This window comes from Phoxinus phoxinus (genome assembly GCF_949152265.1).
Source record: "Phoxinus phoxinus genome assembly, chromosome: 14".
Taxonomy (NCBI): domain Eukaryota; kingdom Metazoa; phylum Chordata; class Actinopteri; order Cypriniformes; family Leuciscidae; genus Phoxinus; species Phoxinus phoxinus.
In genome coordinates, this window is record NC_136889.1 from 8,891,308 (window position 1) to 8,915,574 (window position 24,267).

General features: G+C 35.5%; 1 protein-coding gene across 7 annotated transcripts in view; it reads right to left on the reverse strand.

Moving 5' to 3' along the window:
• Window positions 1-820: 820 nt before the first annotated feature.
• Window positions 821-24,267, reverse strand: part of slc4a11 (solute carrier family 4 member 11) — a 57,692-nt gene continuing 34,245 nt past the window's right edge. For 4 of the 7 annotated variants that reach the window (XM_079634154.1, XM_079634151.1, XM_079634155.1 and 1 more), the window contains 14 exons: window positions 19,898-20,021; window positions 16,636-16,845; window positions 14,128-14,212; window positions 13,206-13,331; window positions 12,929-13,042; window positions 11,471-11,603; window positions 11,309-11,382; window positions 7,892-8,117; window positions 7,665-7,771; window positions 5,477-5,642; window positions 4,510-4,683; window positions 4,139-4,334; window positions 2,932-3,101; window positions 821-1,895 (listed from right to left, as the gene is read on the reverse strand). In XM_079634154.1, the coding sequence (XP_079490280.1) occupies window positions 1,829-1,895; window positions 2,932-3,101; window positions 4,139-4,334; window positions 4,510-4,683; window positions 5,477-5,642; window positions 7,665-7,771; window positions 7,892-8,117; window positions 11,309-11,382; window positions 11,471-11,603; window positions 12,929-13,042; window positions 13,206-13,331; window positions 14,128-14,212; window positions 16,636-16,845; window positions 19,898-20,021 (1,972 nt within the window). In that variant the 3' untranslated portion in view covers window positions 821-1,828. Of the gene's footprint in view, window positions 1,896-2,931; window positions 3,102-4,138; window positions 4,335-4,509; window positions 4,684-5,476; window positions 5,643-7,664; window positions 7,772-7,891; window positions 8,118-11,308; window positions 11,383-11,470; window positions 11,604-12,928; window positions 13,043-13,205; window positions 13,332-14,127; window positions 14,213-14,560; window positions 14,621-16,635; window positions 16,846-19,897; window positions 20,022-24,267 lie in introns of all 7 variants that reach the window. The other 3 variants (XM_079634149.1, XM_079634150.1, XM_079634152.1) reach the window with 1 other exon arrangement.

Below are 24,267 nucleotides of genomic sequence, written 5' to 3' on the forward strand. Positions count from 1 at the left end.
TATACATTCATGATTAGAAAATAAAAAATCCAAAACAATATTTAAACAGCACAGAACAAAACTCGTCAACATATCCCACCCAGGTGTGAGCGACCACAAATTAAAGTTGAATACTTCAATATTACAGTAAATACTGAGAGATGTCCAATGACAAACAGGATTACTGAAGGGAAGTTGTTTTTACACCAGAGGTCTGGACTCAAGGAGAATAACTATGATACGGTTACAGGGAAGATAGAGAGCAAGAAATGGGAATGCTGATTACGCAAGTGCTGCGAGATCTTCAAGAGAAAACCATCTTCTTCAATAGTACACCTAATCTCTCTCTGAAGCTTAAAGCTCTCCGTGTCTAGTCTGATTCTCAGCTTTCTCTAATCTCACATTGCCAATGATTAAGTGCACAGGTGCTCACTTTTTTTGCCCACAGTTTATCAAACCATGTATTTCTTTCTTTGTGCGCCTTCATTTACAGCGTCTATTTTGGGAATGTAATGTTGTTCGATGGGTCAAAATCATCAAAGATATCTGCATCTTCCAATTTCTTGGGATCTCTAAGAGGGTTTTATTCAGAAAGACCGCAAACAACTATAAACAACTATGAAGTAAGGATATAATGGAACTATTCCTTCATTTGAACATTATTTCTAGTTGGTTTTAATAATAACACAAATTACGTAATAGTAATACAAATCAAAAGTTTCAATGTCTTATAAAAGGCATGCTTTCTCTGCTTTAAATATATTGTGAGATGGACGGACATGATCGTGTGCGTTTAAGTTAGTGCCTTTCTTTTGGGCAATGTTTATAATCGTGTGTGTGTGTGTGTGTGTGTGTGTGTGTGTGTGTGTGTGTGTGTGTGTGTGTGTGTGTGTGTGTGAGTGACTGAGGAAGGTACACAGTCGTGGTGTCTTGTGATGTGCAAAGCTTAAATGTTAGAGTCCATTCAGCAGTGAGTAAGGTCCACAGAAATGCTGCTTGTTTTTCTTCTTTTCCCTGAAACCCCAGCGCTTAGGATACATTCTCAACACATCAGTCTGTATCCAAACTAGAAGTCTATTACCTCGAAAGTAAACTCTCTTTAGAAAACTCTAAAATATTGATAGCCTCTAATAATCCGCTGTATTGCTATGAGACACAGTTTCCTAATAAGGTGAGTGTATTGATTTGGTCCATGCTCACGACATTATTACTTATTTGCGCTGATATGTACCAAAATGCACTGGAAAATCTGAAAACGACGGCTTTTTTTACTTGACGTATGAGAGTTTGTGCGCTGGGTGAGCGTGTGTGCGAGTCAGTGTTCAGCATTAAGAGGTATTGCTACAGATTCAGTTCAGTCTCTTGTTCAAAAACCAGCTGTGTTTGTGTCCAAAAACACTATGATCGGAGATGGAGAGAACACTCGTGTAAATTAGTCATGGCACAATTGTTGAGAATAAATGTGATGGTTTCCTACGTCTTCTAAAACAAGTGTTTGATCTGTACTGTGATACATGGATACATCAGAATAGACTAGAGAGGGGGGGAGGGGGCTTTGGTGTACTATTCAGATCATGAGAGAAGCAGTGACTGACCGAGGTCAATAGTCAAACAGTCAGACAGCGGTCTGTCTTTCTACTCTTTCTTGAACAGGCAGCTCATCTTCCCCCTCTCTTGTTCTGTCTTCAAATATCCTTCTTTTCTAATCTCTCGTTCTATTACTCGTTCAGTGCTTCACCAGAATGCCTGCTGTTAAACACTAGAATCAGTTTGTTTTTCCTCCCAGAGTTTTGCATTTCAGAAATACAATTCCCAGAGTCCTTTGCTCAGAGGCTCAGTGTGCATGCGTTCACATGCGCTGTGCATCCATAATGTCCAGGTACTTCGCCTCAATGATCCTGGGCAGTAGACAGTTCCTGAGGCAGAGACACAATTCAAAGTATGTTCATATTATATATTCAAAGTATGGTAATATCATATATATATATCCGAGCAGGGTTGAGGTTTACCTGCACAGCTCTTACTAGCAAAAAGAGAACGCGACAGAGCTCGTAATAAAACAAGAATCAACATTGGCTTGGCTTTTCGAAGATGACGAGAACTAAGGGATTTGAAATGTTGTAAAAACGACACAGAGAGTTCATTGTAAAGCATTATCTATTGTGAAGGGTCATTTAATTATGGTTGTTGTAGTGCTGTGCTGGAATTTATTTTCAAAGATGTACCAGGTCATTTGTATTCTCTTAAGCCTAGTAGTGAATGTTTTATGAGCAGTATGATAACCATATTCATTCGCACAGTCACACTGAAATGCATACCGGTACATGGTGTACCTTTAACAAAACTTCTTAAATCTTTGTTAATATTATAATTTTTTTTAGCTACCAAATCATGTGGTACAATAAACAAAGTCATGTGGAGCAACCAACATGCAGACCCTCATGACTGTGTGTCGGTCTATAAATATCACACAATTTTACCTTATTACCTACAAAACAATATTTTCAAATGTTATTTTTTGCGACTCCCCAAAAACATAATAATTCATGATATTTAAAAATAAAAAAATACTTTTGACCTTGAAAATAAAATGTTTGTAAAAAATATTTTGAAACTTCTGAAAATAATGATCACAATGTGTGCACTCACATGTATTCAAAGAGTAAGGAAAATATGTTATTAGTTCTTACTTGATAGTTGTACTACATGACATTTTGTAGTCATTACATTTAAATAATTCTTGACAATGGTATAAAAGTTTTTCAAAACCATATGAAACTAACGCGAGTACATTTATAATAACTATTGAAGGTTTTTTTTCCTTTCATTCATCATTCTGTCGTATGACCTTTAGCAAACACGATTTATTACACATGCACGTGCCTAGCAATACACACACAACACAGAGACAGGAGTTCGGGACTTGAGAGCTGGAGGCATTTCAGAACTCACCTGATGGGTATGAGGATAAACATTAGCAGAGGAAAGATCATCTTCATATACGGGAGAGGGTACATCCCAAACGCACAGAGGAAAAGCAGCTGCACCATCTGAAGGAAAGTGAAGTAATGGATCTTTCTCTGCGGCACCTTGCGGATGTAGTGGGTTGGCGGGTAGGATGTCTGAGAAAGAGTAAAGGGCAATTGAGTGACAAAGAAAGAGAAGATGATGGGACTAAGATCCATTCATGTATGGACATTTCACTTACATGTGTCTCCACAATACAAAGATAAATCACATATAAATCAGGGCTATATGCATACATAATGGAGATCACATCTGTGATGATGCCAATGCCCATATGGCAATTAGTATTTCAGTTTGTGGTCTCGTGTCTCATCTATGATCATTTGCACACATGTGGATTAAATGACTTCCAAACTACCATATACTGGCATATACCAGTAGTTCTGTTTGGGAGCGAAAAAAATTACTTATGTGGCCGGAATAACCATTTACTAAGGATGTGCCAGGATAGTTTAAACTAAAAGTCCGACAACCAACTAGTCGATTAGTGAGGGCGACAAGTAACCGTTCAAAAGTTTGGGGTCAATAACATTTTCTGAAAGAAATTAATACATCTATTCAGCAAGGATGAATTAAATTAATCAAAAGTGACAGTAAAGACAACAGATTTGTATTTTCACATTTAATTTTCACAATCTTTTGAACTTTCTATATCAAACATTTTGCATGGCTTCCACAAAAATATAAAGCAGCACAACTGATTTCAACATAAGAATAATAATAATCAATGTTTCTTAAGGAGGAAATCAGCATGTTAGAATGATTTCTGAAGGATCATGTGACACTGAAGAATGGCTGCTGAAAATTCAGCTTTGACATCACATGAATAATTAACAGTTTAAAAAATATTCAAAGAGAAAGTAGGTATTTTAAACTGTAATAATATTTCACAATGTTTTTTAAAGCCACCATTTACGATTGGCTCAGTAAAAATGAACAAATCGACCAGGTGGTAATAGCCACAAAATACATCAATGGAGGCTAAGTAATTTCTGACCATGACAAGTAGAGGGCGCTCTGTTGCTTTATTTGCACAGCGGATCCACCGCTCTCTTCTGTGTTCATACTTGTACAACACCTATGACTTTTATTTGCCTTTGTTTTCATCGAAGACACACAAGCACACACTCACTTGTTCTTTGAGTAGCAGAGCCATGCGGTCGCACATTTGATTGCCATCAATGGAGGTGAGAGCGATGTAGAGGAAGAGCCCATAAAGCACAGGCTTAGGAATCCACTGCAGGGGCACCGGCAGCAGAAACAAGCTCACACCTATCAGGATGTTAGCCACGAGCGAGGTCACTCGCGTCTCCTTCACACTCACTATACTACACACAGGCACATGTACACACACACAAACACACACAGAGGCGTCATTTAAAACCAAGCACACTGTGCCAATAACTGCTATAATGACGTTTGTGCTTCACAGATTGATTGCGATTGTAATTGCGATTGTAAATGCTTGTTAGCGTGTGGCTCGTCGATGTGGAGTGTGCTCACGTCTCATAAAGGTGCCCTCCTTCCACCCTTTCCTCCACGATGGCCAGCTGTCTGACGTGCAGAGTAGAGTGCGGGAACGCAGCATGCATCCACGGCAAGCCCAGCACAGACATCAAAATATTAATCAAGCCAGACAGAGTCAGGTCCCAGTGATACGCCGTGCCCTTCAGTAACCTGTGGCACACACACACACACACACACACACACACAGTTATGACTGCACAATCTGACCCAGTGTCCTATCCAGGTGCAAAGCGACAAGTTTCTAGCGACCAATCATAATACATTTGATGTTTAATATGCAGCTAGGTGCATGGTGGGTGTCATTTAAATAACATAAATGACCAATTAAAAGTTTGAGGTCAGTATGTTTTAAAAAAAATAAATGAATACTTTTAAATAATCATCAAGGATGCATTAAACTGATCAAAAGTGAGAGTAAAGACATTTATAATATTACAAACGATTTCAAATAAATGCTCCTTTCTATTCATCAATGAACATGAAAAAAATGCATCACAAAAATATTTAGAAGCATACCATTGCAGAAATTCTGCTTTGCCATCACAGGAATAAATTACATTTTAAAATATATTAAAATAGTGAAAATGTATTTTAAATTGTAAAAATATTTCTTAATTAAGATTTTGTAAATGATACGATGACACGATCAAAGAGGTTCAAATGAAACACCTTCCGTTTTAAGTTTTCCTTGGCTAAATGAATGATAATTTGCATAAAGATGAAGTTGGTTGCTGTTGCTCATTTGTTGCTCTTTGAAAATAAATGGCTTTGATGCTACAAATCACTGCCAGTTCTCAATACTCCACATCAAAGAGGTCGCTTGTCACTTTATCACATTGTGCCTGGTTAGGTTAATGTTTGGTTAATTTTAATAATCACTGTGATGAAGCCACTTATGAGTGGTGAGATGTTTAAAAAAGAAACTAATTTCAAAGACATGAACCTGTTTTCGGGTGCATTTGTGAGAGAAACTACAATGTTCTGGTCGATGAAGATGAGGATAAACAGGAGGAAGCCCAAACCCATTGCACTCAGAACACTTGCTCCAGACAGCTTAGCCAGCGGGGCTATTTGAAACATTGGACCTTCATGGAAGTTAAACACCGGCACTGGAAGAGAGCACATAACACAGTGAACCTCAGCTCACACACCATAACAGACCATCCAACAAAAATCAGACCTTCCAGGATAGTGTGATTACATCTACAGAAATTGTGAAGTAGTCGACTATGATTTTCATCATTTGCGCTGTGAAAGCACCATCAGTGATGTTATTTTACTATAGTGAAAAAAGCATTTCTATTGAAATAATAAACGTGTGAAAAATGGCCACAGAAAAAACTGCAATAAAAAAAAGGGCTTAAAGTTATCCAAAGCACAATAGCATTGTATACATTTCAGGTAGCATAATTTGTTGTTGGGATAATGGTTTAGGTTTAAAACTGACCACATTTAATTAAAATCCTACAAAAACATTAAAATGTTCCAAGTTATGATAGGAACATTAACAGTAGCATGATAAGAATCTCTGACTTTTACAGGACAACTAAATTATAGGAACACTGAATATGTTGATAGGAAGGTATGTGTAAGAAGTGTACCTTGCTTTATTTAGTTTGTGGCTTTATTATTTAAAACTGCTACCAGGTGATTATTTTGTCCACAAGCACAATGTGGGATAAAATACATATACATTTGGGGAATCGGGAGTTATAAAGTCCAAATTTGAGGAATTATCTGAGGAATTTGAGGAATTTTATCTCACAATTCTGACTTTATAACTCGATATTGAGAGTTTATATCTCACAATTCTGACTTTATAACTCACAATTGCGAGTTTATATCATACAATTGTGAGATAAAAAGTTGCAATTACCTTTTAAATTTTTTATTTTGTGGAGGAAACAAGCTTTCATACTGTACATATATATGTTTTGGATTGTTTGGCCATTTCCCTGCAGTTTTTGCTTTGATCTAATTTTCAATATGAGCCTCTTGACTGCAGCATTGGAACGCTGAGTGAACGTTTAAAGAGCCTGAGGTAAGAAAATCTCTCACTCTGATAACCAAGTTAAACTCCCACACCAAACAGATGACAGAGGAGTTGGAGGAATAATGTAGTGATAGTCGGAGTGGAGTTGCTTTGCTGTGCTTTCTGTATAGAGGGAGCGTACAGGCAGTGTGTGTGTGTGTGTGTGTGTGTGTGTGTGTGTGTGTGTGTGTGTGTGTGTGTGTGTGTCTAAGTGTTTTTGTCTAAGTGTTGGTGGGGCCGTACATTTTGGCAAACCTTCCTGGCTTGACAAACTGAGCCAAAATTTTAACCGATTCTCAGTACTGAATCTTCTCTGCTATTTGCATCTCATATAAAATTGTTGCTTAAATGCTGCATTTTGACATTTTGAAGATAATCTCTCAATATGATTAAAGACATTTACATAATAAAGCAGTTTTATCATTATGAATGTTTCGTTTTTTCTCAGCTTAAATTATACCATGAATAAGCTCACTTACTTTACCTTATATTAAATACTATTATCATGATCAAAACAAAAATACTAATATTGACTATTAGTGAAATAATGTAATGCATATAATATTATTTATATATAATAATAATAATAATAATAATAGCAAATAAATGGATGATAAATAATGATTAAATGTGAAATAATATAATGAATGCAAAAAAAGTATCTAAAATAAATCATATAAATACGTTTTTTTCAAATAAAAAATAATAATAGCAAAAACTGTGAAATGTGAAATAATATAAAAAATATAAATAATATAATATAAATAAAATAAAGAATAATGTTTCATGTCAAATTAAAAATACTAATAATAACAACAAAAACACTAATAACAAATATTAGGGAAATGAGAATAAAATAAAATAAAATAATATAAATGTTTTATTGCAAATAAAAAATAAAAATAGCAAAAACAAACTAATATTGCTTGCTAATACCAGAAAAAAATATCTGGATTCTGGATTCTAGTATTCTGGAGAAATAAAACAGTGCAGAACAAAAATGGTAGATTTCCTGTTATTTGAAAACGGTCTTGAAGAAATGTGTACCTTAGTGTCAATGTGTGTGCAACATGAAGACAAATAGTGTCACATGACTCACAGGCAATGTCGTTGAAAACGTATGATCCCACATAAGAGAAGACAAGCACTGAGATGGGCAGAGCACAGTCGGACAGAATCTCTCTCATCTTCACATGCAGAAACGGACTGCCAGGAATAAATGGAAAGATGGGGGTGTCAAAACAGTCTTCTATCACTCTTTAAAATACTCAGTGTGTGTGCAGGTGTGTGTGTGTGAGAGAGAGAGACACAAAAAGAGACCCTCACCTCCTCCTGAACTGGTACAGTGTGTATCCCACCCAGAGTGTGCCCATCATGAGGAGGAGACAGAGTAGTGGCCGTGCCCGTGTGCACAGAATGAAGGATTCTGGGAGGGACACAGACCCTGCCTCAGTCAGGTTCAGATCCCCTAAATGTACACTTCCACTGATGCGATTCAGCTCTGCCGCACTCCCATTGGCCAAAGTGGGAGCATGATAGTACTCTTGAAAGACTGTAAAGGAGATACCAAGATAAGGTATTACTATTTATATACTGTAAGAATAGATCGAAATGAGTGTACAGTGTACAGTGTTAAAATGAACGCTAACTGTATGTATTGTGTGAATGTTTCTGAATCGTCAAAATGAACGACTTTCTCAGTGTAATATTTTTACTGTGCCACACATTTATTAAACAATTGGTTTAAACAATAAGCCATCACTTATGACACCTCTCTCAGGTCAAACAAGTGATACATATGCCAAACTACTAAATAATACTTTCACTCTACTACAAATATTTACATAAATGTTAAAATGCATAAAATTCTAATTAATAATAATTATTTTGTATTATTTTCTAAAATAAAAATGTGCTATTGTAATGGAAAGAATGCTTAAAAGTACAGCATGCTGTATGTATGTAAGCATTTATTCTATGTATTGTGTAAAAGGTTTAAAAGTGTCAGCATGAATGACTTCTTGCGAATTAAGGAATTTTAATTCGAAATTTGGCATTTCCATCACTCATTTCTGATGCGATACTTCAAAATGTCCATAAAAACAGGGTGATGGAAACATAGCTACTAACACCAACCAATGCTTTCTGCTGACATTTACGATTGTTGACGGGGAAGAAGAAAAAAAACACATGACACAATTTTAATATCCTGATAATGCTCCTCTGGTTTCATGTCAAAGAATTTTAATCACAAATACACATTAAATCTTAATTATCTTAAATCTTGACAATTTAAACTATTCAAACATGTAAATTATTATTTTTTTAATATTATTTTATCTTTCTAAGATAAAAGGGTACTATTGTACTGGTAGGACTGCCTAAAAAGTACAATATATGTCAGTCTAAAATCATCTTTTAAGTTTGGTGTATGTATTGTATAAAGGTTTTGAACGCCCTCCAAAACGTAACATTTCTCCTGCGCCACATCTTTATTGAATAATTGGTTTAAACAATCACGATTACTGATGGAATTTTTGTGGAATCTTGTTTACTGCCAATAACATCAACCAATGCTTTCTGCTGATAACACATGCACATTGTTTCGGTTCATGCGCATTTTTGGGATGTCTTTCTTGAACGGCCTGTTTCACATCACAGCGGAGCATTTCAAAGGAAGTGGGGTCAGGCCTCTAATTTGGCCATTGTGAAGTGCTGAATTTCTTTTGTTTGAAGCGTTCTGTTGTTGATTGACTCCTGTGCTTTGGATCATTGTCATGTTGCATGAACTTCTTTTGAGTTTTAGATCACAAACAGACGCTCTGACATTCTGCTCCTAATATAACTTGGGATTTGTTGGTTCCTCGGTGACTGCAAGTCGTCCGGACCCTGAGGCAGCAAAACAGCCCCACATCATTATACTCGGCCCACAATCCTTCACAGTTGCAGTGAGGTTCTGGCAATGGTATTAGGAGTTTTGTGTTCTTAACATTTATTTCAAGTATTTAAAAAAAAACTCACATTGAAAATGAATAGTCTTAGCTGTTTGTTTTTTGTTCCAGGTTGTTTTCCAATTATTCAGAACACGTCATGTCTGATCTTGCTTCAACTATCACATGTGCAAATGACACTTCTCTCAAAAAGCAACACTGGTCTTGCGTCAAACTTAATACAGTTGACAAACCAATTAATTAAGTTGAAAAAATATGTAAATAATTATTTTGCATTTTGATGACCTATGAATAGTTTTAGATGTCTAGTTTAATTCAATTATTATTTTTTATTATTGTTTATTTTATTTTTATTCCTGGTAAGACAAGTACGTTTTGTTTTAAGCAAGTTATCTCTGTCTCTCTAAACCCCCCCTAAATGCGAGCATTCTCTGTTCTGATTGGTCAGACGGCCCAGTATGTTGTGATTGGTCATACACTTGTGCATGTGTTAAAAACTGAACGCCTGTTATCATATCTGATTTATGATACTAGAACTAGTTTTTTTTCTTTTAGGTGACAATAATTTTATTAGTTGTGCACTTTAAAACTTTGCAGACATTTTACATTCACAAACAACTATATTACACACTGCTGAAAGGTAATATTCTAAAAAGCATAATAGAGGGGCACTTCAATTAAAAAGTAATCACATTACGAAACTTTAATTCTTTGGTATTTGTGGTGCATTACTGACTAAATTGTTTAGTAATAAGTCATTTGTACATATTTGTAAACTAACCATATTGGTTCAGTGTCAACTCTTTAAAGGACCTTTTGAAACTGGTATTTGTAATACAGCAGGTCTTGGGTTATGCTTTTTTTTACAGGCAAATTACCTTTGTTTTGCATTTATTGAAGCTGTTTCAGCACACATTAGACTGGCTTTATCTACTAGGAAGAGAAGCATTGGTTCTGAACTGAACCATAAATCTTCCAAATCCCCTGCAAACCTTGTTTTATGAGTTCTTATGAGGTTTTCTGAAGTCCCTTTTGATCAGACTAGATTTCACTTGAGCACAATTGTTTGGGAAGAAACAAGTAACATGCTGCTTTCCATTGATCATAGAAGGTCAAAGCCACAGCTGAGTCCAATTACTTTCTTTTCAAGAGGTCATTATAGTAGAGGTTATCTTGATTGTTTAACACGTTTGTTCAATAAAGACATGGAACTGCGAAATGGTTTGTCTGTGTGTGTTTAAGGCCAGTCGGAGTTGACATATTTATACTAGAATACAGATATGTTGTGGACTATAGCATTTTTTGTAGAGTATGATTAATTTTAATCATGTAATTAATTTTCTATATGTAATGAAATAGAAGCAGCGGCAGATCTTTTCTTCTGGGAACTTCGTTCTATCAATCAGTTGTTGATTGGATGAAGGCAGATCTGAATGAGAACTTGCAGTCGATGTTGCAGTTAACTTGCAGTCAACTCGAATGTTTGGAGAAGTCCGGCATTCAGAGCAATCTGTCATCAATTTATAATATTTTAGTATCAATTAATTGTGAAACTAATTAAACCGATTCTGTAGTTACAGCATATTCCCATTATCACTAAACAGTGTTATATGTATGTTAAATGAACTGTATAGTTTTTTTCCTGGGCAGTAACAGTGTAAAACAGTGTGCCCCAGTTTCCCTATATTTCTTATGAAGATCAGACTGTAATCTAAGAGTCATTCACACAGAAATCCAGATGATTTCAAAAGGTTTGGCTGTGTATATGTATGTGTGTATGTATAGCACTCACTCTTGACAGTGCCCTTAACTGCGTCTGCTACAAAAGCAATGGAAATGAACAAAGCTATCACCTCCTCTATCGACCTGTGGGTCAAAAACATCAATAAAAACATTTCAGTCTTCAAGCAGTGGCATCTGCATGAGTATGTATATTTGTAGGTGTGTGTCTGACCTTTTGAAAAGCTTAACAAGCAGGCTGAGGTTGAAGATTCCTCCCATGATGAGGAAGAGGCTGTTCCACAGGCCAATACATGCATAAAAGGCTGCAAAGTCCAGTTCATAATCATCACAGACCCCCCTAATCACTGCAGCCATAGAGAGACAAACACAGAAGCATTGTAGAAAATTATAGTGATTTTAACTGTAAAGAGTATACTGTAAAAAAATAACCTGTTAATTGGTTAACATTAAGTTCCTTTACTATATACGGGGGAAGACTGTAAAAGATCTAACCTTACATTTCAAGAAATTTTACAGTAAAATATTTAAAAAAGTTTTTATAAGTAAAAAAGAACAAATCATCTCACAATTTACAGTGAAAAGCCGTAAACTGACACTCACAGAATTCACTGTGACACCTCACATTTGAAGGTTTTACCTTTTACAGTTTTTCACAATTGCTAAGAAGCATTTACCAATACTTAAAGTACGTTTTCAAAACTCTTAACACAGCAACACACCTATCACACAATTGGCCAAATAATTAATTTTCAAAACCACATTTTTCACCCTTACAAGTGTAGAACCAATGAAAGCTTATTTCTGCCATGGAATAGGGAGGGGAAAAGAAGATAATTGTGACTTTTTATCTCACAATTCTGACTTTTTATCCTCTCTACAACGATTCCAGTGACATTGTTCCATATATGCAGATTGTGTGGTCTGCGTAGGGCACTAACTAAGGGGGCACTATTGTCATTGTAAGCTTTTGAGTATTTTTTTTTTCTGGGCAGGATTTTTTTTACAGTAAATGACACAACGTTGCTGTCATTAAGAGTCCTCCACACAAACAAAATAAAAAGCGTGCGAAAAGAACACAATCAACTCATCTTATAATGACAAGGGATTATAACTCACAGTAAATGTTGATCGTTTGATGTTTAAAAAACTACTCCCAAACATTTCAATAAAGATTTAAAGAATTCCTGCTGTTATTCCCATGAGAAACCACAAGACAAGATCTTTGATTGGGTAGGATCATTATTATAGATGGATGTGGCAGTTCTGTCCTCATCTGCACAGTTTTATCCAAACAGAATTTCGTTGTACTGCAGCAAAACCATTTTTCAGGGCAACTCTCCCGCTGGTGACAGTGTGCGATTGTGTGAGCTTTGGGAGGAAATCTCCTCTCAGCCAGGGCAAACATCAAAGTTTGCCCAAACAAATGGCGGCCATATCAGACTCCCATCCTGCTGTTTGTGAGATTAAGAGTCTTGTTCCACCTCATCCTGAGGTTAGCAGAGCTCTCTAAACACTCAACATCAAAGTATTCAACAAACAAATAGTGCTCATCTAAATATTCCGTAAAAAAAAAAACTAAAAACTGCTCATGACCAGACCGCAACGAAAAAGGTATGCGTGTATGTGAACGTGCATCTATTGTGGCATGTGAAGGCATGTGTGTACATACCGCTGATGAAAATAGCGATGGGCGCTGTGGTCAGTGGAATGACGAGTGGAGAGCCAGCACACAATGAGTAGATGATTCCACCTATACTCTGCCCGATGATCGTCTTCTGAACATCTAATCAACAGAGAGAACAAATCAGTCTGTCTATATATCAGTGCATATGTGTGTATGTGTGTGTGTGTGTGTGAGTGTGTGTGTGTGTGTGTATGTGTGTGTGTGTGTGTGTGTGTGTGTGTGTGAGAGAGAGAGAGAGAGAGAGAGAGAGAGAGAGAGTCACCAATCTCGCCCCGAGTGCTCTCGTCGTTGAGTGAGCCAAAAGCAATGGCAGGAAGCAGCACAGCAATGTAGAGAAAGATGGACGTCGTCATGAATTTGACCAGGGCTTTGTTATTACCCACTAAACCTGAAACGCACACATTTATATAAAATAAAATAAATACATAATATAAGAATATTACTGCTGTCAAAGTTAACTTGTGAGATTAATATGTTTAATGGCATGCAATTTAACACAGTTAGCGTAGTTTGATCATTTTCATTCAGTTTTATTCAGTTATTTCTGACTTTAAATAAATTATAAATTATAAAGGAAGACCTGTGGCAGGATGGAGTCATTTGCAGTTTTTGTATTGCATAGATTTCATTGAAGCTCAAATATCGGCTCCAAATAACACAACTATTTTCAAATAGCGCATATACTATAATAATTCTGTATTTTATGTATTTATAGCTATTACATATAAAATAAATACCATTAGAGCTATATTCACATGACACAAAAACAATAAACAATCTCCATCAGAGTGAAAGCATGAGCAGATACAGTACATAATACACTACCATTCAAAAGCTTGGGGTCGGTAAGATTTTTTGATGGTTTTGAAATAGTGTCTTATGCTCACCAAGGTTACATTTGTATGATAAAAATACAGTAAAAACTGTAATATTGTGAAACATTATTATAATTTAAAATAACTGTTTTCAATTTGAATATATTTTAAAATGTAATGTATTCCTGGTGGCAAAGCTGAATTTTCTGAAATTAGCTGAACTAATGTCACACCTTCGAATTTAGCTAAGGACATTAATAAGACAACTAGAAGAGCATATATCCTTTTGAAAACTTTAAAAATGCTACATTAGATTATAGATTCTTTCATTTTAAGATACTTATATTTGTAAGTTTATGCTTGACACACCATCGGTGAAGTCAGACGGGTAGAGAGGCAGTCGGCGACACAGATCCTCATAGATTCCTCTGCCCACTCTGAAAAAATCTCTACACTACACAGATACAGAATGAGAGAGAAAAAAAGAGTGAGGATTACTCTCTCACACAGACAGACACACACATACATATAACTACATATATAAACGTGAAAACATTTAAATACAGTTACTGCAATACTGCAGCGGGAGGCACGGGATTAAAGCACGCACACACACCAATTAAACATCATACACATCAAATCCTGCTGAATCACAGCAAATACACACACACAGAAGCAAATACACACAATGCTTTACACTGCAAGGGAAGAGATACTGTGTTAAAGCAGACAAACACACACTCTCCTACTTAAATCCTCAAACACACAAACACACACAGAAGCTCAGTGTAATCGCACTCACACAGGGCCCCCTGCACAGCAGAGAGAGAGACACAAGATGAGAGAACACAGATTCTGCAGACTAGAGAGAGAGACAGCCCAGTGTTAGAACAGCATTAGTGCAACGCAAACGCATTACAATTACATCAGCAAAGCACAGTCAAGAAACCAGTTACATTACTCTAAATATCCATTAATGTAGCATCAGAAATGTAGCATCTGGCACATGTGAATTTCAGAGAGCTGAATTAGACTGGCTCAAGCACTTTTAGAAATAAAAAGCCCCCATAAAAAGGTGTACACTATTGTAATTGTCTATATGCTGTATATATATATATATCACATTGGCTGCCTACAAACATAAATAACCAACGTGTTTCTGTTCGCAACCGGACAGCTTTCGTATCCCAGTTCTTCTAATGAATTGGTCCATACACAAAAAAATGTTTTTTAACAAATTACTCTGAATCTGTCAGAGCAGATATTGAATCAATATCTGACTTGATGTTTTTTTCACTTCACAATAACTTTGTTAACATCACTTAAGTTATTAGTTATCATGAACTAAAATAAAATAAATGTTTACAGCTTAAAATCATAAATATTCAGTCAATAAATATTAATGTTAATTTACGCTATCGTTTAAAAGTTTGGGGTCAGTAAGATTTTTTTCCTGTTTTTAAAAGAAGTCTCTTATACCAAGGCTGCATTTATGTGATTTATTAAAAACAGTTATATTGTAAAATATTTATATTGTTTTCTATTTTATTGGATTTTAAAAAAGAACATCATTTATTTAAAAACAAATCATTCATAACATTTACAAATATGAACAAATTGGACCTTTCAGTATAATAGAAACAGAAAAATTGTAAAATACTATAGGATTTGTTTAGTTTAGTTTAGACCAATTACAGCAAGGTAGGAGGTGTGTGTCTTTGAATTTATATTGTTTTCTATTTTATTGGATTTAAAAAAAGAACATAATTTATTTAAAAACAGAAATATAATTTACACAACTTGAAATCTTAAAATGTATTAATACATTTAAAAATTAAAGTGAATAAATTTTGCTAATCATTTTTAGGTTATGATACCTAATAAATAAAAACAAATATTAACAAATTGGACCTTACAGTATAATAGTACTATAGGATTTGTTTTGTTTAGTTTATACCAATTACAGCAAAGTAGGAGGCACTGGTGTGTATGTGTGTGTCTTTGTGACAGGTCACAAATGCACAGTCTTGTTGAATTAATCAAATTTTAATAGGCTTTACAGGTCAGGATTTGGCGATGGAGCAGTTTGTCCGTCTCACATTAATGACCTACATTAGCCTCTTATTGGCAGACAAGCTCATTTTCTGTCAGTCAGAGAGAACCGGTCTCGGGATATGTTTAAATAAGTCGTACAGCTTTAAGTGTTCATTACTGACCCGCACTCATTCATCATGACAGCGTGTGTCTAAAACAGAAAGAGTAAGGGACCTTTCCTGGGCATTTGCCAGAGATGGATAGCTTTTAGTGCACACACACACACACACACACACACACACACAAACACATACACACACACACACAAGTGATCATACATATATACACACACACACACACACACACACACACACACACACACACACACACACACACACACACACACACACACACACACACACACACACAAAGTAATGATCCTCTCCACCTGGTTACCATTCCTCGGATGTGTGATGGAGTGAAAAATGCAAAAAACAAAACAAAAACACATCTATTTGGGTCTCCGCTGTTGTCTTTACAGAGAAGAAAACAGAGGGCTTTTACAAGCGGCTAACCTCAGCCAGGGTGGTCTAATGCTCACATATGCCGAATCAGACTTTGTGTGTGTGTGTCAAACCAGAGTAACAAACAAGATAAATTCTCATTAGCTGTTACATGCTCAGTAGAACTTAATCACTGGAGTGTAAGTCAAACAGCAAAGGGCGAAGGGTGAAGGGAGAAAGAGAGAGCGATAGACGAAGACCGAAGAGAGAGATTGGAAACAATGGCAACCGTTAAAACTGAACCTTAAGCATCGCCGCACACGCTGCGATGTGCACACACCTTCAGTGGTTTTTGACTGTGCGGGTCTGTCTCTTCGCCCTCCACAGCTGTGGTTTTACGCTTGGCAGCGGTCAGGTGGTACCTCTGGATGACCAGTGCCTCTTTGAACTCCTCTTGAGTTTTGCTCTCTAGCAGCTTCTGTCTGAAAGAGATGTCTGAGAACATGCTGGCGAACGTCCTGCCCAGCTCCATCGCCGTCTTAGTGCTTTTCTGAGAAACAGAGATCAAACATGCGTTACATTTGGGGATGATTAGTAATTTATAGTTGTTACACTCTTACACTGTATCTACACCAGACACGAGCGAATAGGACCCATTATAATCAGTGATGCTGTCTACACTGAATGCAATATTAACCTGATCCTCTGTTCAATTTCTGATGCACTCCAAGCTGCTACTTGTGCTACTTCCAATATGAATAACAAATGGAGTTGTTTTGTTGTGTCCAGTAGGCATTTTAGAAGAAAAGGTTATCAGTAGAACCTGTCAGGCACATCATACAGTAGTGGCCAAAAGTGATGTCCGAAGGGGATATTTGTTTTTAATGACCCTACAAATTTGATGAAACCGTCAAAATATAGTCAAAAAATGATATCTGCAATCCATAAATATGCCAAAGATTTGATTTGTATTAATATGTATGTATTTTTTTTTATTATTACAATTATTTAAATAAAATTTTCCTTGAAGGATATTATGTTAATTTGTAAATTATCTTGTCTTAAAGTTTATTTACCAATTCTGTATTTTTATTAATTAAATTATTATATTTATTATTATAAAACTATTATTGTTATTGTTATAATGACATTTGTATATACATGTTAATTATTTCTTCGGAAAGGGTTATTGTGGGGGGAAAAGTTATAACTTTAATTGTATGAAGCTTTTTGTTAATGTTTAAAGTTTACAAATAAATATTTAAAAAAAATCTAAATATGAGGAAAACATTTTTTATTTCTAAAATATTTTAAACACGAGGGAAAAACAAAACACTAAGCTTGGTTAAGGTATTTATATGACTAAATTATTTGGCAAAAAAGGCAAACTACAGCTACAGGTTTTATTTTACAATTAAAAAAATTGCAAAGAAAAACAAAAAGCTCAGGAAAAAGCATGCACTGACCACAGCATTATCAGTTATTAATATTTTGTTGTTTCTCTCTTGTTTTTGTTCCTAATTTCTTTGTATGACAGCCTGGCCAAAAAAAGAATGTCTACACAATGCGTTATCACAAATTGACCCCAAGCTAAATTACGTAAAATGCTTACAAAATCTTAAACAAATGTATACGGTAATAATATTTGAATAAAGGGTGAAGATTTTTAAATTTTCCAAGGTCAGATATCATTTTTAGCCACTACTCTTTATAGAACATTTTAGGGGTTCCTGTTAAGGGATCATTTTATGGATTTAGTTTTAATTCATTAATTTTATTTTAATTAATTGTATTACATTTTATGAATTAAACAGCTCATAAACATATTTTATCACCAGAATGTAAACGACCCGTTAAATATGAAAGTATTGAGACATTTCTCCTTATATAGAACCTTTTCGACATAAAGTCTTCAAAGTAGTAACCCAGAATTTTTTGGAGCAGAAAATAAAGCAGTTGCATTTATGCTGCTGATTCGCTTAAATGCTGCTAATACATGGTCTAAATTGTAGATTTATTCTCAACTTTATTTCTAGTTAAATGCTTTTACTCTGCTAATACAAGAGAAGAGAGTACATGCCCTTTTGACCAGTTCTCTGGATTTATGATTTTTGCTTTATTATATGGATTGAGTCCATTTGGTATTTAAGTTACATAACATTTGAGTTGTCTATTGTTTTAAAACACACAGCAAGAAAAGAGGATGCATCTACATGTGCCACCATGACAATCCAGCTTTTAATGTAATGAGAAGATGTGTTTTTGTGTGTGCGCGCATATAATTGTATTGCTTTTGAGAAAAGCACAGGATTACAAAGCAAAAAAGTTTGCTATACTGCCTGGTGAACTACAGAGAACAGAAATAGATGAGTGCATGCAAGAACACAAGGGGAGAGAGAAAGAGAGAAAGAAAGAGAGAGAGTGATTAGATGTAAACAGATGTAAACACATACACACAAACACACAGATTTATGATGTAAACACAGACACAAAGAGATACACAAAATGGTCTTGGAGGGAGCTAGGGGCCCCAAAGCCTTTACAGGGAGACTGCAAGGGGAACACAAAATGCAGGACCAGGACTTAAAGACTTGAACGTGATAGTATTATTGTGTCTGAACCTGCCATGACTAAGATCTTGTTAATATCTCAACTGTTTCTCGTGAATAGCAAACAGTTTAAACAGAGCAAATTGCTCTAGCTTTTTGATGCCACGGACCCCAAAAATATGATACCTTTCCTGAAATATAAAGACAAACTATATATTTTAATGTATAAATACCTATTTAAACTGTGTGAAAAAAAGGGATATTATAAAAACGTGTTCTTTACAAAATTATATATATATATTTACAATTAAAATATTATCAGGAAAGATATTTACTTTGGATTAAGTTGACAGTTTATCTTTTTTTCATATTAAAGACGAAATACAAATACAACATTTGTGAACATAACACATGTGCATCATAATGGAGAAATTAACACTTAGAAATGAAGATTGTTTTGACAAGAATATTCTGATTATTATTACTGTTCAAAAATAGGACTGTCAGTAGAATATTATCATGATTATTCAAAAGAAACTGTGAATAATCTCATGACCTGTTCTTACAAAGCAAAATTAAATATTGATAATATCAATTTCAGAAAATGTGTTAAACAAATAAAAATTTGTATTTTAGTGTCCTTGCTACACGTAACATGCACTTACTATAGTACCAACAGTACATTATGAATAATCACATGCAAATAACCCAAAACCAAACCCTAACCATACCCCTATAGTAAATAAATGTTGTTTATAAATATGACTCGATAATTTAATTTATAATTCCACAGTAAAAAGGACACCTTAAAATGAAGTGTAACCTAAATTTATTTTATAAATATATTAAAGTTGTAAACTACATTTAGTAAAAATTTAATTTGACCCCCTGGGGGATGCTAGAGGTTCCCTGGGTCCTGGGTTTGAAAAATCCCCGGATTTGCGAAGACAAATATTTTGAAATCAAAGCTATTGCTTAAAAAAAGGATGTCCATAATGTGCAAAATAAACTGTCTTCAGTATGTGTGTGTGCATTTATGTGTGATTATATTACCATCTTTGAAGGTGCCAGAATGAGGATAACATAGCGGACCTCTGCACAGTTTTCCCCCCAGTTCTGTGGACGGTCTAGGCGTGAGATACACACGTGTCGCCTCTGCAGATTCTTCACATTGCAGCTGTCACAAAGAGTTCATAAATCATCATAAATCCTCTTTACAATTTACATAGTGCTTTAATGTACCTGGCACAGTATCAGATTAATTCAATATGTAACAGGAGTACAGCAAACACATTAACAAATCCATTGGTTGAGGTCTAATGGGATTACAGAAAGCTCTTGAACAGGGGTGTCAAAATAATATTTGGTTGTGGGCCGGTTGGGAAAAAGGCCCTTCCTGTTCTTTTTTAGGCTTTTTAAGTTAAAAAGTGTAGACCTTTTGTTTCAGGCTTGCTGCCATCTATTATGAGGTTAATATCAAGACAATCAACTACATTAAAAGGGAAAAGATAAAACCACTCAATGCATTAATAAAGTCAAATATTACCATAAAAGCTGGCCTAAGGAACAAAATGTAACAGTACAGTATTCCACGTCTAATTTACTTAAAATACACATTAATAACCTGCCCCTTATCTTCAGACCCTGGCAACAGGGGCATTGAATCGGTCTCATTGGTCCTGCTAATACTCATAACACCTGCTTGTGGTCATAAAACTCAGGTAATGTACTGAGGACAAAAGAGAATTCAGAAAAGAAAAATGGGATAGTCTCATCTAAAACATGCGAAAGCTGGACTTTGTTAACCTTGAGGCCATAGAGCTGCTGTGGGTCATCCAACATTGCCACTTGTTTCCCTTTCTTGCCCATAAAATTGTCTGCACATAATTCAAAGAAAAACAAATCTTCTGCTCACTGGGCTAGTGTGGGTCATTGCAAACTTGAACTTGACATTTTATTGTATTTACCTTACTGTGAGTCTTTGTTCTGACACTAGAGAGGGTTCAATGACTTTTGATTTACGATCTCTGGATTTATGATCTCATGTCAGTGTTAAAAGTAAACAGATTTAGCTTGCTGTCAATAATTGAAGTGCTTAAGGATGAGACTTGACCCCTCCCCCGGACAGCTCATCATAATTAACAGTCAATAATTAATTATGATATAAATCTATGTATATCCATCCATCCATCTATCCTAAAGCGACAAATTAGTAAATATGTAAATAATCATCTAGGAATGGACAATATTAGACACTCTCCAATACCAGATTATAGAGTAGAACAAAATAGTACAATGTAGAAATATTTTTCTTTCTCTACTTGTACTGGTTTTTGCATTGTGCAAAGTGCTTTTTACAGGTCACCTGATTATGTTCTTTAAAATGCATTAAGTGCACTTCACTACCCCATGTTTTTGGATATAAGCCCGGTTAAAATGCTGTTCTCCTTTATTTTGTCATAATTGAATGAATCACTGCTGCCATTATTACAAAAAAATCTGCATAAGTATCTGTTTTATATAAAATTAAGTTTGCCACTTGCTTTAAGTAGGTTGTAACAGTAGTAGCATTCAATAAAACACCTTATTTGCATATAAAGAAAAGAAAATGACTTAATATAAATGTGGCGCAGCACTATCTATATTAGCAAATAAAGCAGCTGGTTAAGTTTGACAGGGAGTAGTTTGTGAAATATATCGCACTGTCTAGAGAAAATAACACTCGTTAGTTTACGCACTGATGTTGGTTGCTGCCTGACACTGCTACAGTTTGGAGGCTGTTGATAAAAGTTCTGGCAGCTATTAAGCAAAAGTGTTGAGAAAGAAAAAGTGTTGGCAGATCTTGAGAACTCTGAAACAAAGCAGATGAATCATCAGAACCTAATCATGACCTGCAGATGTCTGTTAGATAGGGTTTGTTGGGGATCATTTTATTTTGATAAATGACTCAATAGCAGGTATCCTAAAGTCATCATCTTGTCAAATTACAAGAGTTGCTTCAGTACAAGAATTGGCCAACTAGAATTGTTTTAAATAATTGTTACACAACAAAAAACAAAGAAACATATAAATGTCTGGGATGCTATGAGACAAAAGAGACAGGATTTCACGGTCATCCAAATCTCTGTGTGTGTGTGTGTGTGTGTGTGTGTGTGTGTGTGTGTGTGTGTGTGTGTGTGTGTGTGTGTGTGTGTGTGTGTGTGTGTGTGTGTGTGTGTGTGTGTGACTATTTCAGCGATACTAGTAGGTGGCTCTCAAGGTCTTTTAACTTTAGCACAAATAGCATGTTACCTCTATAGTATTTACACTGTGTGTGATTAGCATATATCACTAATTTCACTTTAATAAACAATATTCTATTTGTTGTTATTTATAATTACACGTCTCAGTATATATAAACATATGTATATGTATATATTTAGGGAGTAAGTAGTTCCTTGTGTCTCTGATTCTTCTGCACTCACATAAAGCTACTCAAACCAACTCAAATATGAACAGTGTGGAATGACGCCCCATCTACATTGCTGGCTGTGCGATGTGACAAAATAGAATGTTCCCATTATAATCACTGTCAACATTGGCAGCAGTGGTTTTACACAACTGTTTGAGCACTTAGATCTGTACTCTGTGAAGGCTCTCATTATAATAAAGAAAGCTGTTTTTTGCATCACTCACTTGGGCTGATCACTCACTTGATCTTCATTTTATTTTATTCCTCATACACTGAATATAGAGGCCAATTTCATCGTCATTGAACTGCACACACAGTTCTCAGTAAGGAGACTTTGTGTTTACATTTGTTCTCTGGTTTAAAATGTAGCTTTTCTAGATGTTTTTACCACAAAAGTATGTCTAAAATCGTACACAAGCTAATAGAAGTATTTTTTAAGAAATTATTTTTTTCAGCCAGGGTGCATTAACTTAATCAAAAGTGACAGTCAAGACATTTATAATATTACAAAATATATATATATTTTATATATAATAAAATATAAACCCATTTTTAACGGCGTCAATTTTTTTATCGCGAGATTAACGCCTAGCAAACTTTGTAGTTTTTTTTCACATGCTTTTGCAACAACTAGTAACGTTATTAAAACTACAACACCACAGCGGATCTAGCTAGACCAGAAACAAAACAACAGGCGCCGCACACACTTGTTTGGGTTTGCGAGCCGCCAAAGAGTGGACGAGAAGCGCAGAGCCGAGCCGCGTTTAGGACAACTGAGCACGTCTAGCACATCGGACGCGCACTTTCTCAGTTTATGGCCAGCAATAAAAACGCTGAATGGCGCCGCTGGTGTGTGTGCACTCATAGAGAATAATGTGTTAGAATTTTAAATACGAGCCGCTGCGCGACGCTTCTCGTCTGAACGTTACGTTTTGAGTGGATGAATGATGAGCGCGAGACGCCGAAATGGAGGCCAATAAAGATTCTGAATGGAAAGTTTACTTTTAAAAAGTTGCCAAATGGTTCAATTGACAAGACCAAAGTAATCTGTGTGTTTTGTCGTTGTGAACTGAGCTATCTTTGCAGCACGTCCAGTCTGAAATACCACTTGATGGTCAAGCACACACACAGCTGATGCGTTTCTACGCCCACTCGTCAACATCAGTAACGTTACCTCGTCAGTATTTCTTTCACCCTTTTATTGATGGACAGTGTTACATTGTGTGAGAGATTATTTGCTCCAAGTGAGAATGTTAGTGTGAAATTGAACACATATGCCAATGTTGTTTTCAATAATAAAAAAAAACATTTGCACAAAGCAAGCCTATCCACTTTTCCATGTTGATAAGAGCATTAAAATGAGAAAAAAATAATGGGACAAAAAGAAATCAAGAGACATTTAGAATAGATAACAATGTGCGATTAATCGCGAGTTAACTATGACATTAATGCGATTAATCGCGATTAAATATTTTAATCGTTTGACAGCCCTAATTATTATATATCAAATAATCCTAAAATTAAAAATTCGTTTTCACAAAAAATATTAAGCAGCACAACTGTTTAAACAAAAATAAAAAATATCAAATATCAAAAATTCTAATATATAACAGACCCCAAACTTTTGCCTCTGCCTCCTCCTACTCCAAGACCAGAATATATCTACCATCCAAAGGGTTTTACACCCCTGTGAACCTGAAATAGTGCTAGAAAGATCCTCAGACCCATCACATCCTGGGCATCACCTATTCAGCTTTCTTTCATCGGGCAGACAAGCAAGTTCATGCACACAAGAACCTCTTGCCATTATAGCGACTTCTTCCCCGAGGCCATACGCCTCCTCATTCGCCTCAGGGAAATAATTATACTGTACATGCTCAAACAGATCCAGTGGTGTTTTATTATCACAGTACTTCGAAATCTATTATAATTTTAAGTTGACTGTTTTGATAAGTTTTCATTAGTATTAACA